At 34.5% G+C, this 15,702-nt stretch overlaps 1 protein-coding gene and 1 long non-coding RNA gene across 9 annotated transcripts in view; one reads left to right on the top strand and one right to left on the bottom strand.

The window, feature by feature from the left end:
* Positions 1 to 12,606, bottom strand: part of LOC145266610 (scavenger receptor cysteine-rich domain superfamily protein-like) — a 211,122-nt gene extending 198,516 nt beyond the window's left edge. For 5 of the 8 annotated variants that reach the window (XM_080122506.1, XM_080122507.1, XM_080122508.1 and 2 more), the window contains exons 1-3: positions 12,393 to 12,606; positions 5,445 to 5,522; positions 4,041 to 4,061 (exon numbers count right to left, since the gene is read on the bottom strand). In XM_080122506.1, the coding sequence (XP_079978632.1) occupies positions 4,041 to 4,061; positions 5,445 to 5,502 (79 nt within the window). In that variant the 5' untranslated portion in view covers positions 5,503 to 5,522; positions 12,393 to 12,606. The remainder of the gene's footprint in view (positions 1 to 4,040; positions 4,062 to 5,444; positions 5,523 to 12,392) is intronic. The other 3 variants (XM_080122515.1, XM_080122511.1, XM_080122513.1) reach the window with 2 other exon arrangements.
* LOC145266613 (uncharacterized) lies at positions 9,794 to 11,683 on the top strand. Its single transcript, XR_013864766.1, has 2 exons — positions 9,794 to 10,393; positions 10,433 to 11,683. It is a non-coding gene; the product is annotated as an uncharacterized LOC145266613 (long non-coding RNA).
* Positions 12,607 to 15,702: the final 3,096 nt, after the last annotated feature.

The following is a 15,702-nucleotide window of genomic DNA, read 5'->3' as shown; positions in this document are numbered from 1 at the left end:
TATTTAGCATTCGACTAAATTTTTAAAAATAATGCAGAAAATTCAGACGTTTCTTTATCATGTACGTACCCACCACGAAACGAAAATATCATATTCCAAAAATCACGTAAATTGATCAAGTAGTTTTGTTTAACTAAGAAAATCAAATTTTATGACGGAAGTGGGGAGTCACCGGCTAGAAAGTGTTAAAATTCAAGGGCGACAACTCAATACGATCACCGCAATTTTGTTTGTATTTAAAATGATTAGAACTTTTATATCGCTAAGAATCGTAAATTTTGAGATTCTGGATGAAAAATAATACTTGATCACGTTCTATGATTTTTGGAATATGACATCTTTGTTCTGTGACGGTATGTGCACTATAAAGATTTGATTTTTTTTTAAATAAATAAAATTCTAGATAAGAACTAAAGTGATTTTTCTTTCCAATACAAATAAAATCACAAAATAACCATTTTAATATATTTTCGTAGTTTTCTTCTATTCGATTTCACTAATAAAACTCAAACAAGGAATATATCAATGGAATATATTAAACGGGAATAAAGGAGAAGAACACCGTTTGCTAAAGCACCAGTGATTACTTCCCCTTGAATAGAGAGACCTAGATAACGAAAGGCGAAAACATACCTTTCCCACGATGGACCGAATTCCACATTGGTTGAATACAAGATTCTGTCCTAAACTATATACGTCGTATGATAGAATAAACACCCTTTTTTATTGTATGTTTTGTTATGTCAGTCGTCTTTGTTGCATTTGTCAACATTTGAATAAAACATACGTAATGTATTTGGGTGTGTTTTACCCTTATATATATATATATATATATATATATATATATATATATATATATATATATATATATATATATATATATTCGCTTTTTTCGTGTTTCTTCTAATATCATTTTTCAAATCATAATAACCATTTCTGTAAAGTCTGACTTACTGGATCGTTAATACGATTCGGTAACCGAAACATGTGTAACTAAACATATAAAACGGTAATAAAAAATAAAACACATATTTGCTCTGTAATAGTATTGAGCACTTTCTTCGGGTTTTTACTAATTACCATTTTTGCTATATTTTTATACACACACACACACACACACACACACACACACACACACACCAAAATAGAGAACCGAAAATGATCAATATTATTTTATCTTACGCGAATCCAGAAGGTTTATTGAATTTCTACCTCGTCGTGGTGTTCTTGCGTCTTCGATGCTGGCATTCTACCAGTCAATACCAGATATTCTATGTCTCTTTTACGGTAAATATGCCATAAAAATATCATTTATCTTTTCGTGATAGTTTCCATCAGCGTTCCTTTAGTGCATCCAAATAAAGTCCATATTTTCCCGTTAAAAATGTGATCTTTCAGGACGACCTCTAACATTTGTCTCAAAAACCAATTTTCCGCGCTATTGATGCGTTTCTGCATTTTGGGAGACAAATAGTCCAACTTTCGCAACCATATAACTAAATCAGGACTATCTGTCCCAAAATGCAGAAACACATTAATAGCGCGGAAAATTGGTTTTGGAGAAAAATGTTAGGGGTCGTTTGAAAAGATCATATTTTCTAACGAGAAAATATGAATTACATCTGGACACATAAAGGAATTCTGATGGAAACTTTTATGAAAAAACAAATGGCTTTCGTAATACTTTTTTTTACCGTCAAAGACGCATAGTTCGTTCAGTTTACAACTTTTCAAATATTTGCTTAGATACGTAGCAGTAAAGAATTATTTTCTGTGTGCAAAGATGCAATTGTATATGGTACTTATATCCATAAATACAAATTAAATAATATAAAAAGACATAGAGAAAATGGCTGCGCGCTTCCAAAATATGTATAGTATTTTCATCTATTTCTGGTGTTCAGCTTGAATATGTACATATGCAGCAGTAACAAACTATTTTCTACGTGCAAAGAGTTGTTATACTGAGTTGAAATTGGTCAATCGTAAGCAAATAAATTGGCTCGGTGTAGTTGTCCTTTAGCGAACTTTCTTACGGCGTTTTTCCTGCGTAAAAAGAAACTGCATGTCCGAAATTATAATTTCTACAGCGTCATGCACGCGGCGCGCGGAGATATATGGCTATAAGATAAATAGGATATGAACCAGAAAAGTGGTGCCGCGTAGAGCTAAATTTTCCGTCAAGTTTTATAGACATACAGAAAAAGTAAAAATTTATTAAATATTGTATCAATGTAAAAATCATTTACAAAATAAAAAAACAGTTAAGAGAAAAAGTTGAATTAAAATTCACTGATAATACAAAGTAAATCATGTAATTATATACAATAAACAATAAAAGGAAATTAATAAGCAAAATGGTGTACCATGGCGTTCTATACTATGAGCCGTTTCATGATGTTTTAATACTATAGACACCTCCAAAGTGTTAGGAAGTGATTCATTATAAAAAACGAAAAACATTGTCGAGACTAAAAAAGAGGCCATGGCAACGGTTAGAAATGATCCATCAAGACACACAAAGGCAGTCGGAAATGAGATAGGTAGTCAGTTGGGAGTGGCCGAGAGGGCGTGTCATTTTCCGCTTATCGGTCGCTCTGAGACAAAAGACCGGACATAGGATTTCCGATTCTGAGTCAATAAATTTGGGAGTCGCAGTTAGTTTTACGGATAGTTCTGCAGTTTATGGGCAGTTGATTGTTGGCGACTTGGAGCTCCCCCGAGAGAAATCGTAGAGATTGAAGTCAGATCTGGCTCCGATAGATCTTTTTAAGATTCTAATCACCCTTTTAAGTGCATTTTTTTTATATTTCCCTTGCACTTGGTTCACCGAGTATATTCGCCAGATAGTTTTTGAAATTCTTTTTCATTAGCCTGGTTGCTCCTATAATAACTGGTATGATTGATATCTTCTGAAGATTACAGATTTTCTTTTCATGTCGTACATAAGTCGTTGGTATTTTATTTTCTCCCTTTCAGCATGAGTCATAATGTGATTTTATGTAATTTTGGACCAAATAGATGTCAAGGACCTCAGAAAAAAAAAATGAAAGTGGCGATTTTAAGTTGACCTGTGCATACTATAAACAAGTGGATAATAAAATTCAGTTATTTTGTCTTTCAACACGAACTCGATTTTTATTCCTACATACACTAGTGTTTCATGCTAACGCAGTAATCAGTGTAGGTACTGATAATTACCGCTGGTCAGGAAATTTGAGTCCAGTTAAAAAGCTATCCTTGATATAGAGGAAGATTTGTTTGGATAAAAATGTGTGGATACTTAGTATTTATTTATTGGTGCGTTTTTTCTTTTGCGTTTTTTCTTTTGTGTTTTTTCTTTTGCGTTTTTTCTTTTGCGTTTTCACAAATTAAACAAAAAAAAAAAAAGCAAACTGGAAGATTCTCATTCTTTTTTTAAGCTGTGAACGTTTTAAGTGTCCTAAATTATTGTTTTCAAATTTGTTTATAATACGTCAACAGGAAGACACCGGAAGTCGTTATTTTCATTTTGATTATTTTCTAGGATCCTTGAAACCTTATTAATCCTTTTTTTTTTAAAGTGTAGTTGAACTTGAGTACCTTTTAAAAAAAAAATCTCTGAAAATAAAACATTTGTCAATAGGCATCGATTTGTGCTTCTCGCCCACATCAGAAAGTTGCGTACTATATAGAACGCCATGTACATTACAAAATAAATAAAAGAAACGCGAACATTCTTAAATTTTTTACACAAAATTGAAAAGACGTTTTTTTTTTAATTAAAATGCAAATAATTTTTTTTTCTTATTGAATTTTTTTACTATTTAATGTTACAGTAAAGATTTTTTTTTTTTAATATTTTGCATTTCAACGTTTGATTTTTTATGGCGAATTACAGTCAACATTAAAATTGAAATGTTGAAATAAAAAGAAGCAACGAAAACGTAATTTAAATGAAATCTTAGTCCAGAACTAATAGCTGACGGCCATGTTTTTTGTTTTTTTTTTTCTTTTTTACCAATGAATTTTAAGATAAAATTGTAAAAAAAATATCTTACTATTTTTTGGTTCAGGTTTAACTGCAAGCAAAAAGAAAATTAACAAAAACATTATTACATTTTAAAAAGTTATCCCTATAATTATAAATTATTTAGAAATATTATTACATTCTGAAAATCTGGCCCTATAATTATAAATGATTGAACCGTAATAGTGGAAAATATTATTATATTTTGAAAAAGTTGGTCCTATAATGATAAACGATTTTATTTTAATAGTGAAAAAATTATGAAATTATGAAAAGTTTGCCGAATTATTATAAATAATTTAATTGTAACAGTGAGAAAAAATTATTACATTTTGAAAACTTGTCCCTATAATTATAAATGATTTAATTGCAATAGTGAAAAATGTTATTACATTTGGAAAAGTTGGCCCTATAAATGATTGAATTATAAGACTGGAAAACATTATTATTCTTTAAAAAAAAAAATGGTCCTATAATTAAAAATGATTTCATTTTAACATTAAAAAACTGTTTTACATTTTGAAAAGTTGGCCCTATAATTATATATACTTTAATTGTAATAGAAAACACAGTATTACATTTCTAATAGTTTGCTCTATAATTATAAATGATTTAATTGTAATAGTAAAAAACGGTATATATTTTGCAAAGTTGGCCCTATATTTATAAATGATTTAATTGTAAAAGAAAAAAACTGTATTACAATTTGTAAAAATACATATTTATAAATGATTTAATTGTAATAGTAAAAAAACGGCATTATATTTTTAAAAGTTGGCCTTATAATTATAAATGATTTCATTGTAATAGTATAAAACGGTATTACATTTTCAATAGTTGGCCCTATAATTTAAAACGATTTAATTATAATAGTTAAAATGTTATTACATTTCAAACGACAACTTTACAATGAAGAACAATATAATTGCAATGTAACATATATATATATATATATATATATATATATATATATATATATATATATAAGATTTAGTACAATTTCATGTCTGTACATATACATACTTTTAATATAAGGGTATGTATACTTATTCTTCTTTTTAATGGTAAAGATTAGTAACAATGTGGAAATATATTGCTTGTGGTTGGACTAAGTAACGTTAACTAAAGATAACTATCCGATCTGGTTCATTGTTATTATTACGTCCTCTTGGCTATTGTTTTCATCAGCCAATCGCCAAACTTCACACGTATGCTAAACTGCCCTTTGTTACACAACCCATTATTTGAGGGGCGTTTTTGTTTATTGCATATCGGATCTTGTAAATTAGAAAGTCATTTACTATAATTTAAAAAAAAAAAAACAGTTCATTATTCATAGAAGCAACAAAACATGGGTCGATAATTTTTTTTTGGGGGGGGGGTCCGTTCCACAAACAATTGTCTTTTTGTCAATAGGAATAATGCAAATACTTACCAAGGTTGACTACAAATAACACGAACAAAATTCCGATTGTGATTTTCAGGCTCTTCATCTTTAGTATTTAATATCAATCTGCAACAAATATAAATAAAAAATAAATGAATAATATAATTTATAAAACTCACTATGTCACTATTTTTTTTTTTTTTTTTTCATCTCCGAGATGCAAGGTCGCAGAGCGGCACGTGGCGGAGAAAATAGTATCATTTTTGTGGGGTTTTTTAGCTGCTAAGAATACCTGCTAAAAGGTCAACATTGAAAAAACAATTTAGAACTTAGCAGGCGTAAATCGACTTACATTGCTTTTGTACGCATGCGCAAATATACAGTCAGTTCATTTTAAACTATTTTAGGACACTATTTGGTGTCATGTATGCATGCAGCGAAGTGCATATTGCAGTGAGAGGGGGTGTGTGACCGGACGGGATGGGGTGAAGGAGTGCAGAAAAATGCAAAACCTTAGCTAGGAAAATAGGACCAGCCGCCGATGTGTCATTGTAAGCTTGTTAGACGCAAAGCAGATGTTGTGTTGCCTTAAAAAGGGAGACAGATTTGGAACTATCTACATGTCAAAAGAGATGGTCTTGTTTTTCAAATAGGGAAGAGATGGCAGAAGAGGGGGGTGTTGATGTCTGGTTGGGGCTCGGGTGTCATTTACAAACTAAAGGACGAAATAGGTAGGGGGCGAGATGTTAAAAAAATTGACCCTTGTTTTTTTTGCTCACCATACACCGCCAAACACCCGATAAACGCCGGGTTGAAATGCTAGTATATCTATAAAAGTGAACGTGTCTGTGTGCGTGTCTGTGTGTGTATGTGTGTGTGTGTACATTTCCCTACGCAATAACTCTGTCAATTTTTAATCTGCAGACTCGAAATTTGATATACAAGATACTGAGAGTTGAGAAAATCTTTCTGATCCGTTTTCGACCAGAAATTTGGCTGTTAAGGGGTCAAAGTTCAACGGTTTGACCTTTGAGAACTCTACCAAACTCCTCCGACAATTTTGTGTCTAAACACTTCAAATTTTAGGTATAGGTTTCTTGGTCATGGATCTAACTTAATAACTTGATTTGAGCCCAAAACAATACATTTTAAGGGATCATAATGGAGGTCAAAGTTTAAAAAATTGACCTTTTTTTTTCTTTTTTTTTTCTTCTTTTTTGCTCAGCATACACCTCCAAACACTCGAGTAACGCCGGGTTGAAATGCTAGTATATCTATAAAAGTGAACGTGTCTGTGTGCGTGTCTGTGTGTATCTGTGTGTGTGTCTCTGTCAATTTTGAGTCTACAGACTCGAAATTTGATATACAGGGTACTGAGATTTGGGAAAATCTACGAGATGGGTTTTCGGTCAGAAATTTTGCTGTTAAGGGGTCAAAGTTCAACCATTTGACTTTTGAGAACTTTACCAAACTCCTCCGACAATTTTGTGTCTAAACAATTTTAGATATAGGTTCCTTTGACATGGATCTAACTTAATAACTTATATTAAATTATAAGTGAGAATGTGTGTAAGAACAACTCTCAACCTATACGAACGAAGTTTTATCTACAGATTTGAAATTTGGCATATAGGGTATTCAGATATGTGCAAAACATTTTAATCAGTTTTCATCCGGAAAAAAAGGCTGCTAAGGGGGGGGGGGCATTGGATTTTTATCTGTTTGTTAACTGTTTCACGACTGTGCGTGCACGAATCGTTTATTTGACAGCTTCTTTATATTAAGAATAAGTAGGTTTGGAAACAGTTTTTAAAGATCGTGGCAAGCTGGTTATGATACAATGTTTTTAGGTTTTGGTTTCGATCCTAGCTTGAGGATTTTTTTTTCTTACAAGGAAAGACATAATACTCGCATGCACATATCTCAGTTTTCTTTTTTTGTTTTGTTTTTTTTACACAGTGACCACCCCTTATCAAGGCCCGGAAGCCACTCAGGGATAAGGGTTATTGCAAGTACATTACGTTAGTGTGGAGATTTGATGAAGTGTTTACTTAAGTGGTCGGTTCATTATGAATTTGTTAACATTGGACTTGAAGACATCCAAGTTGTAGTCAAGTGGGAAGCAGGCAGACGGAACAGAGTTCCACAGGCGTGCAGTTCTAAGAAAGAAGCTTTGTTCATGGAATCCGCGTTTTGATTTAGGCACATATATAGAGTGGGGGAAATTTTTCACAGTGGATTCAGCTAGACGGGTGTTTTTCGTGAAAGATTGGCGAGGGGGGGGGACCAGAGATTGGAGTTCAGACGAGCACCTGCCATGAAAATAACGATAAAACAAGGATAGGCTCGCAACGTCTCTTCTGTGGGAGAGGAGGGGTTGAAGGGTTTCTTTCCGTTTTATTTATTTATTTATTTTTACTTCATTTTTTTTTCTTAAGGAATTTAACGTCACGTTTAATACCGGACAACGCTGGGTACATGTACTAGTATGTATATAATTCCGGTTTCATATTTTTTTAAACCCTAACGCAGACGTCATAGAGAACTAACTTAAAAGGACTACTCTCATCATTGCTGTAATCCGAATGACTACAACCGCAATAGATCAAAACACACGCATGAATGACTTGAAAACAATATGATCACTAAAATCTATAAACATTATAGATCGATTGTAAACTGGTCTAATAAAAAAAAAATCAAACAAAATAATTACACACAATCCTTGAAAGACATGGCTGTAACAAGGCTGCTGCGAAGAAGGTGGGCTCTCTCTACCGTGCTAAAAAGCTACTTACGCCTGAAAGTATACTGTACCTCTATAAGGCCACCATTCGCCCGTGTATGGAGTACTGTTGTCACATTTGGGCTGGTACACCTGCTACTAGTCTCTCTCTCCTGGGCAGGGTTCAAAAGAGAGTCGCAAACCTGATAGGTCTTGAACTGTTATCTAAGCTTCAGCCTCTGTCCCATTGACGAGATGTTGCATCCCTCTGTCTGTTCTACAAGTATTTTAATGGTGAATGCTCTGATGAACTACAAGCCCTTGTACCCCCTTGGTGTAAATAACCTCGACAAACCTGACAAGCAGCTACATCCCACCCCTTCACACTAGAGATCCCTAGGTGTAAGAAAGCCTTTTACTCCAATAGTTTCTTCCCCAGAGCTGCTAGACTTTGGAACTCCCTTCTTGGGATTCTGCTTTCCCAAGTGTACTGACATGCAGAAGTTCAAGTGAAATGTGAACAGACATCTTGCTGCTCAACTCCCTTCATAATATCCCTGCAACTTATGTCCTCGATAGTAGCCCCCTACTTCAAAGTGGCACTGTGCCTTGTTTGGGGTGGAAATTGAATAAAAAAAAATTTTTAATACGGATAACAACCTTATGTAATTGTGAAGCAAGGGTTGTGCAATAACCAACTGCATTTCGTTTGAATTGGCATTGCTTGATTTCAATGGCAAAGAGAAGCCAAAGACAACTGATAACAATGCCGAAACAATGGACAGCCCCTATGTGGAGCAAAGTTTTCGCAATCCTCAAACACACCTCTCCTGAATCAGCACTGCTAGATTCCAGTTACAAGGAGAAATCCCAAACGACTGGAAGCAATGCCAAGATAAGCGGAAAGCACATACAGAACCTGATATTCCCAAATAATCACCCATTTTAGTGCTGACTTTGGTGATCTAGCGGGAACGGGCGTGTTAACCGTGACTATATCATATCTATACGAATATATAAACCACGTCTTTACAAGAACATTCGTTTATGACTTGAACTCATAGAGAAATCAAGTGTTAGTGGCGGTTCCATGATTTCTTCGAAATAACTGAACTAGATTAATTCAAAGAAGCAAACATGATATGTGATGGAATATTCAGCTGCAAAGTATCCCACATGAAAAAGTATCTTCGCCCGATGAAAAGTATGAACCCTGGTTCACAGAATTAGCGGCGAAAAGAACGCTCAAAACAACGAACAAGGAAAAAAAAACACCGTTTTGTTTTTGTTTTATGTTTATCTTTGTAAAAAAAAAAATTTTTTAACTACCTTTTTTGTCTGTTTTTGTTTTTTGTTTTGTTTTTGTTTGTTTTTGTTTTTTTTTTGCTTTCACCACTTATCAAAGCCCGAACGTTCGGTTTGGTTTGGTTTGGTTGGTTTAGTTCGTTTGGTTTGATTGGTTTGGTTTGGTTTGTTTGGTTTGGTTTGGTTTGGTTTGGTTTGGTTGCTTTGGTTGCTTTGTTTGGTTTGGTTTGGTTTGGTTGGTTGGTTGGTTGGTTGGTTGGTTTGGTTGCTTTGTTTTACGGTACATGAACCTTTTTGGGGTTATTTAATGCCGAATCCAGTTATTTTGGAAATAGTATTCATGTTGCATCCAGTTATTTTGTAGAAGTTTTTTTTTTTTTTCTTCAAACTTTTTGTATTTTCAATTGCTAGTTTGTAGTGTTTGGTTTGGTTGTTTTTTTTTTAAGTTGATTTTATTAGCAAAGAAAAGAACGTTCAGAGCAACGAATAAGGAAAAAACACCGTTTTTTGTTTTTTTTTGTTTTTTGTTTTGTTTTTGTTTTTTGTTTTTTTTTGTTTTTGTTTTTTTTGTTTTTGTTTGCTTATTTTATCTTTGTAAAAAAAAATTTTTTACTTTCGCTTTTTTTTCCTTTTGTTAAAAAAATAATCTTTTTGTTAAAAGTATGGAATAAAAATAAGCATACTTTCACCACTTATTAAGGTCCAAAGTTTTGGTTTAGTTGTTTTGCCTTGCGGCATATCAACCCTTTTCGGGTTATTTAATGCCGAATCTATTTTGTAGAAGGTTTTTATTCTTCAAACGTTTTGTATCTTCAATCGCTAGTTTGTAGTGTTTGGTTGTTTTATAGTGGATTTTATTGGTTTTGTTCCCTGCTCTGGAGAACATGAATGAGTTTTGCAATGGGAGAGGGAAAAGGGTTACAGTATTAATGTTCGGTACATTTTAAGTTGGGAAACCAGTAAGGAAGTGGGGGAGATAGAAAGAGAAAGGAGAAGAAGGAAAAAGGAAAAAGGGGGAAAAGATGGGTTGTTGTTTTTGGTTTTGCAGAACATAAGTTTTGCAAAAGGAAGTAGAAAAACAAAAAAGCATCAATGTCAGGTGCATTTCGTCTCAGGATTGGTTGTTGGTTGTTTTTGTTTTACGGCATATCAACCCTTTTCAGGTTATTTAATGCCAAATCCAAAAATTTTGAAGAAAAATTTTTAATAGAATATATTTGTTGTTTTCAAGTCGGTTTCTATTTAACCCATAGTTGGGACCCTAACAGGTACTACCACTCCGGGTCAGAGTGGACCTGGGAGCAATGGCAATTAAAGGGTGGCTCCACACTCCCCAAAGCCCGCAAGCTAGGGCCTCACCACTGGATATAGTTTAAGGTCATATCCAGGACCTCGTCTCAGGAAGCCAATATCTTCAGACAGCCTTATCTGGTAGCACCAGAGGTCCGAAGATCACTCAAGTATAAGGGTTAATCAGTGTATGGTGGTAGCGTGATAATCGTTAATCGTGGAAATTGGGTAAAATTTGATTAGTTAAAAGAACTTGTTTACATTAGAGTTGAAAACGACCATATTGTAGTCAGCCGGAAAGCAGACAGTTTTAGGAAAGAAGCTTTGTTCATAGAATCTGTGTTTAGATTTAGGCACAGATAGAGAGTGGAGGAAATTGTTGATAATGGTTGTAGCAAGCCGAGTGTTTTTTGTGAAGGTTTGGCAAGGGGAAACCATAGATTGGAGTTCAGACAAACACTTGCCATGAAAATAACAGTGCAGTAAAGACAGGCTCGCAATGTTTCTTCTGTGGGAAAGAGGGTGCAAGGAAGAGAAAAGGCATCACTTACTAGATTTCGAAGCCAGTTTTGAACTCTGTCAAGGCAGGGTATGGTGATCGAAGCACTTCCTGCTCAGATGTGGCAACAGTACTCCATTTTAGGATGTACTTAGCTCTTATATGGATAGAGGGTTGCATCAACAATGAGATATCTACTGAAGCGGTAGAATTATCCAACCATTTTCCAGCAATATTGGCAACAGGTTTGATGGATTCCATTTCAGATCAGGAGTGAAGGTCGGTCCAATAAGTTTATCAAAACATAATGCTTCCCAAAGGTGAGAGCCATTCATTTCAGTTTGGGCCAGATGGGAGTCATATGACTTAATTGAATTAATAAAAAGACATCTGCCTTTCATAATCTACAGGGTGACCCCCCAAAAAACAAAAAACATAGAAAGTATATCTAGAACATAGGCTGTAGAACGGAGAAAAAAAGGCCAAAGACCCTTGTGTTTTGATGTGATGTTTTCAATATAATAAACTAGTTATGACCAAAGTTTCATTCCATTCGGACAAAACACTAAGAAACGGGGCCTAATTAGAGTTAGGGCCCGTTTTTTTTTTGGTCACCCTGTATGAGCCCCTTATTAAGAAGTATTTCCAACCGGCGAAAGGTATGAGCCCTGACCCACAGAGAAACAAAATGTATAAAGTAACAAAGTTTTTAACTCAGGGAAAATTACCGTTTATTTTATTATATTATTTCAACAAGAATCCTTTCGTTAAAATACTGAAATAAAGAAACTATACTCATCTTTCATTATAGGTGTTTTATATGGGAGGGCTCTCTGCTTAAGCCGGCATTGCCTCCATTTTTCCTTGTCACTGGACTCAAGCAATATCAGTTCAGGAGAGGTGTGGTTGGGATTGCGCAACACTTGCTTCACTATAGATTCCTCTTGCAGGTGTTGCCCATTAGTTTCTCACGACGGATACCTCTCGCAATGGGCTTAAGCGAAACTTTATTTATGTTTTCCGTTTAAGTTCACGGTTATTATTTCAATATTTTTATATAAACTTGCTTCTATTTTATTTCATTTTATTTATTTTTATTTCTTTTTATTTTTTTTTTTTTGTTAAAAATAAGAAACATTTTTTTTTTTAAAGTTTGGGATGAAGAACTCGAACTTACCTTTCATTGTAGGGAAACAGAGACACGTATCGATATGTCGTCGTCGCCACCAAAGACTGGATTCACTGCTTTCTTTGCGAGAACTGCCAGTGAAACTGACCACCCAGAGGAAGTGGAATCGATTTCCAAAGAAGCCGTCATGAATGATTTCCAATTCTTGGCACGTCTTCGCTGGCAAAAGTGGACAAACGGAAGTTGCGTACAAATGAACTTCACCTGAATTTTAATCACTCTTCTTAAATTCATAACCGAACGACAGGTGTTACAACTTAAACAAATTGCCCAAAACAAAACACACACACACAAATATATATATATATATATATATATATATATATATATATATATATATATATATATATATATATATATATATATATATATATAAGAGAGAAAATAAAAAAACGACAAATATAAAAATATATATTAATGCATATAAATTTTATCGTTGATTCAATAGGGAGACTACATCAATTAGGGATGTAGGATAAATATGCTCTTTGTACCTAGGTATTTCGAAGCCTAATGTTTCTCATCAGAAGGTGTTAGTTAATATATTAGAAACGTGACGTCTAGCGATGACTACATTAAGAACGAAATAATGGGGCGTTGGAGAAAGAGAGCAAAACATTGTAAATGTGGAGGGAGGAAGATAATTAATACGATATAGGGTTAAAAATGAGGATATCACATAGTTGATATAAATTGTATTCAATGTGGTTGAGGGGTTTGCCATGGTACGTTATAGGGTATGTGTTCAGTAAGTGTGTCTATATGTAGAGATGTACATTTAATATCGGGAAACAATAGAAGACTGGAGCGATACGATGCAAAAGTAGGTGCTCTTATAATCATACTAGCCTGGGTACCCAGCGTTGCCCGGGTGTTTGGAGGTGAGTATTGAGCAAAAAAATAAAAATTAAAAAAAGTGGTAGTAGGCAGGCAGGCTCGAACCCATACCGCAAAAGAACGTGAAAAAAAAACCCTGACATCTTTGCTGTTGCGCCCATCGCCAAACCGGAAGTTACGAATGTTTAAATTAAGGCTAATCAATCGAAAAGAGGGGATGATTTTCGAAAATATCGGCGAACAAAAGTGACCCCTCTTTGTAGAAAAGTGCCCAGTTGAGGATGAAGGAATTAATGTTTTTAGCCAATTTTTCGATATTTGTCGTCCGAAGGGTAGAGCTTCAAAACGATGCCGATCTCATGAAAATCCGTCGCCTCTGTCGAAGGTTTTAAGCAGACATACATACATATATACATACATATATTTAAACAGACAGGTGAGATTTATATTATACACTAGCGAGGGATACCCGGCGTTGCCCGGGTGTTTGGAGGTGTGTGTGGAAACTCCGGGGGGAGGGTTAAAAAATGTTTTGGTAGGTAAGGATCGAACCGGAATCGTTGAGGGAAAGTTGTAAATTAAAGTGTGAAAAAAAAACGTTCGACGTTAATCATTGCTCCACCGCGAGATGCTAACGGAAACACGTTTGAATTTATTTAATTACTTGGATTTGGCAGGTGCCCGTTTTAATGAGTTAATGAGGTCAAGTTTGACTGCGGGATAGTATTTCATTTACTGCGGAACGCTTTTTTTATTTTTATTTTCCCAAAATGTTATAGGAAAAAGACATGCGGCGAGCAACAAATGTTGAATATTTATCTTCCCGAAATCGAGCAAATTAAATAGACAGGCGAGCTTCGTTGTTAACTGTGAGATATTACGATTTATATGTGATATAAAAAGTTTTTAAAAGTTGTGAAGCGAGCGACTGCTTCTCTGAAAAAAGCCTTTTGTTGACATACAGAAAAAGCGAACATACATACATACATACATACATACATACATTTTCGCTTTTATATATATAGATGATAGGTTAGGAAAAAGAAGGGTTCTAAAGAGATAGCTCCGAATTTGGGGGTATCAAAACCAAAGCAAAATATGATGAAAGTAAAAATAAAATAGATGAACCCCATAATTTATTATAGCATACCTGTTCACACTGAAACACTTATCACAATATTCTGTGGATCTATATTAAAAATACTTGTTAAACTTTGTGATATATTTCCATTCTATGGAGGTCAGGCGCAAATGAACACTCCATAATTTTATTATACCATATTTCTTCAAACTGAAACATAATTATCAAAGTATACTTACGCAGATAGATATGAAAAGTCTTTATTTAAGTTTGTACCTATTTCCATTCTATGGAGGCCAGGCACGAACGCAGACCCCACAATTTTATTATACCATCCCTATTTAAGTTAAAACATACTTATCAAAGTATTCTTATGTGCATCTATATAAAAAACACTTGTAAACGTTTTTTTATTTTTTATTTTTTTATTTTTTATTTCCATACTTTGTGGACCAGGCACGAACGCAGACCCCACAATTTTAATGAACCACCGTTCTGCCAGATCAAACATACCCATTGCTGTTTCTCGATACATCTTCTATCATTATATGTAATCATTTTTTTTTTAAATAGTCAACCATATAGGAGCCTATTCGTGACCAGACACGCACACACACATAATACACACACAGACATTCAGCTTTATAGTATATTGCTTTTCATATTACATTTAAACTTAAGCAGGTTAGTACAGTCAAGGAAGCAGGAAACAGGAAGGGAATTCCAAAATCTAACAGTCTGAAGGAAGACACTATTAGGGTACAAGTCTTTTCGGCATCCATGTGCCTCAACAGTGAAGCAGTCGGATTTTGCTGCTTGCCGGGTTAATCAGAAATATGTATGTTGAAGGAACACAAATATTACGAGTTCGTCAGAGCACATTCCATTAAAGTACTTATAAAACAAGCACAGAGATGCAACATTGCGGCGATGGGCCAGAGGTTGGAGCTTAGTTGACAGTGAGAGGGCCTATTAGATTGGAGACTCTTCTTTGAACCTTGTCCAAGAGGAAGAGACTAGCGGTAGATACACCAGCAAAGATGTGGCAACATTACTCCGTACATGGGCGAATAGTAGCTTTATAGAGGCACAGGATACAGTGTGACGATGGGACAGAGGTTGGAGCTTGATTGACAATGCAGGACTCATTAGATTTGAAATTTGGGGGGGGGACTGTCTAAGAGGAAGAGACTAGCGCCTTAGAAGCATCAACCTAGATGTGGTAACAATACTCCATGTATGGGCGAATTGTGGCTTTGTAAAGATATAGGATATTTTCAGGTGTGAGTAATTTTCTAGCGTGGTAGATGGAGCCTACCTTCTTTGCAGCAGTCTTGGCAATGTCCTCAATATATTTCTTGTAGTTCGATTTGCCTGTGA

The sequence above is a fragment of the Euprymna scolopes genome, chromosome 41, assembly GCF_053919585.1.
Source record: "Euprymna scolopes isolate OS-2025 chromosome 41, ASM5391958v1, whole genome shotgun sequence".
NCBI classification, from domain to species: domain Eukaryota; kingdom Metazoa; phylum Mollusca; class Cephalopoda; order Sepiida; family Sepiolidae; genus Euprymna; species Euprymna scolopes.
The sequence above is the reverse complement of the archived record's forward strand: the minus strand, read 5'-3'. Positions and strand labels throughout refer to the sequence as shown.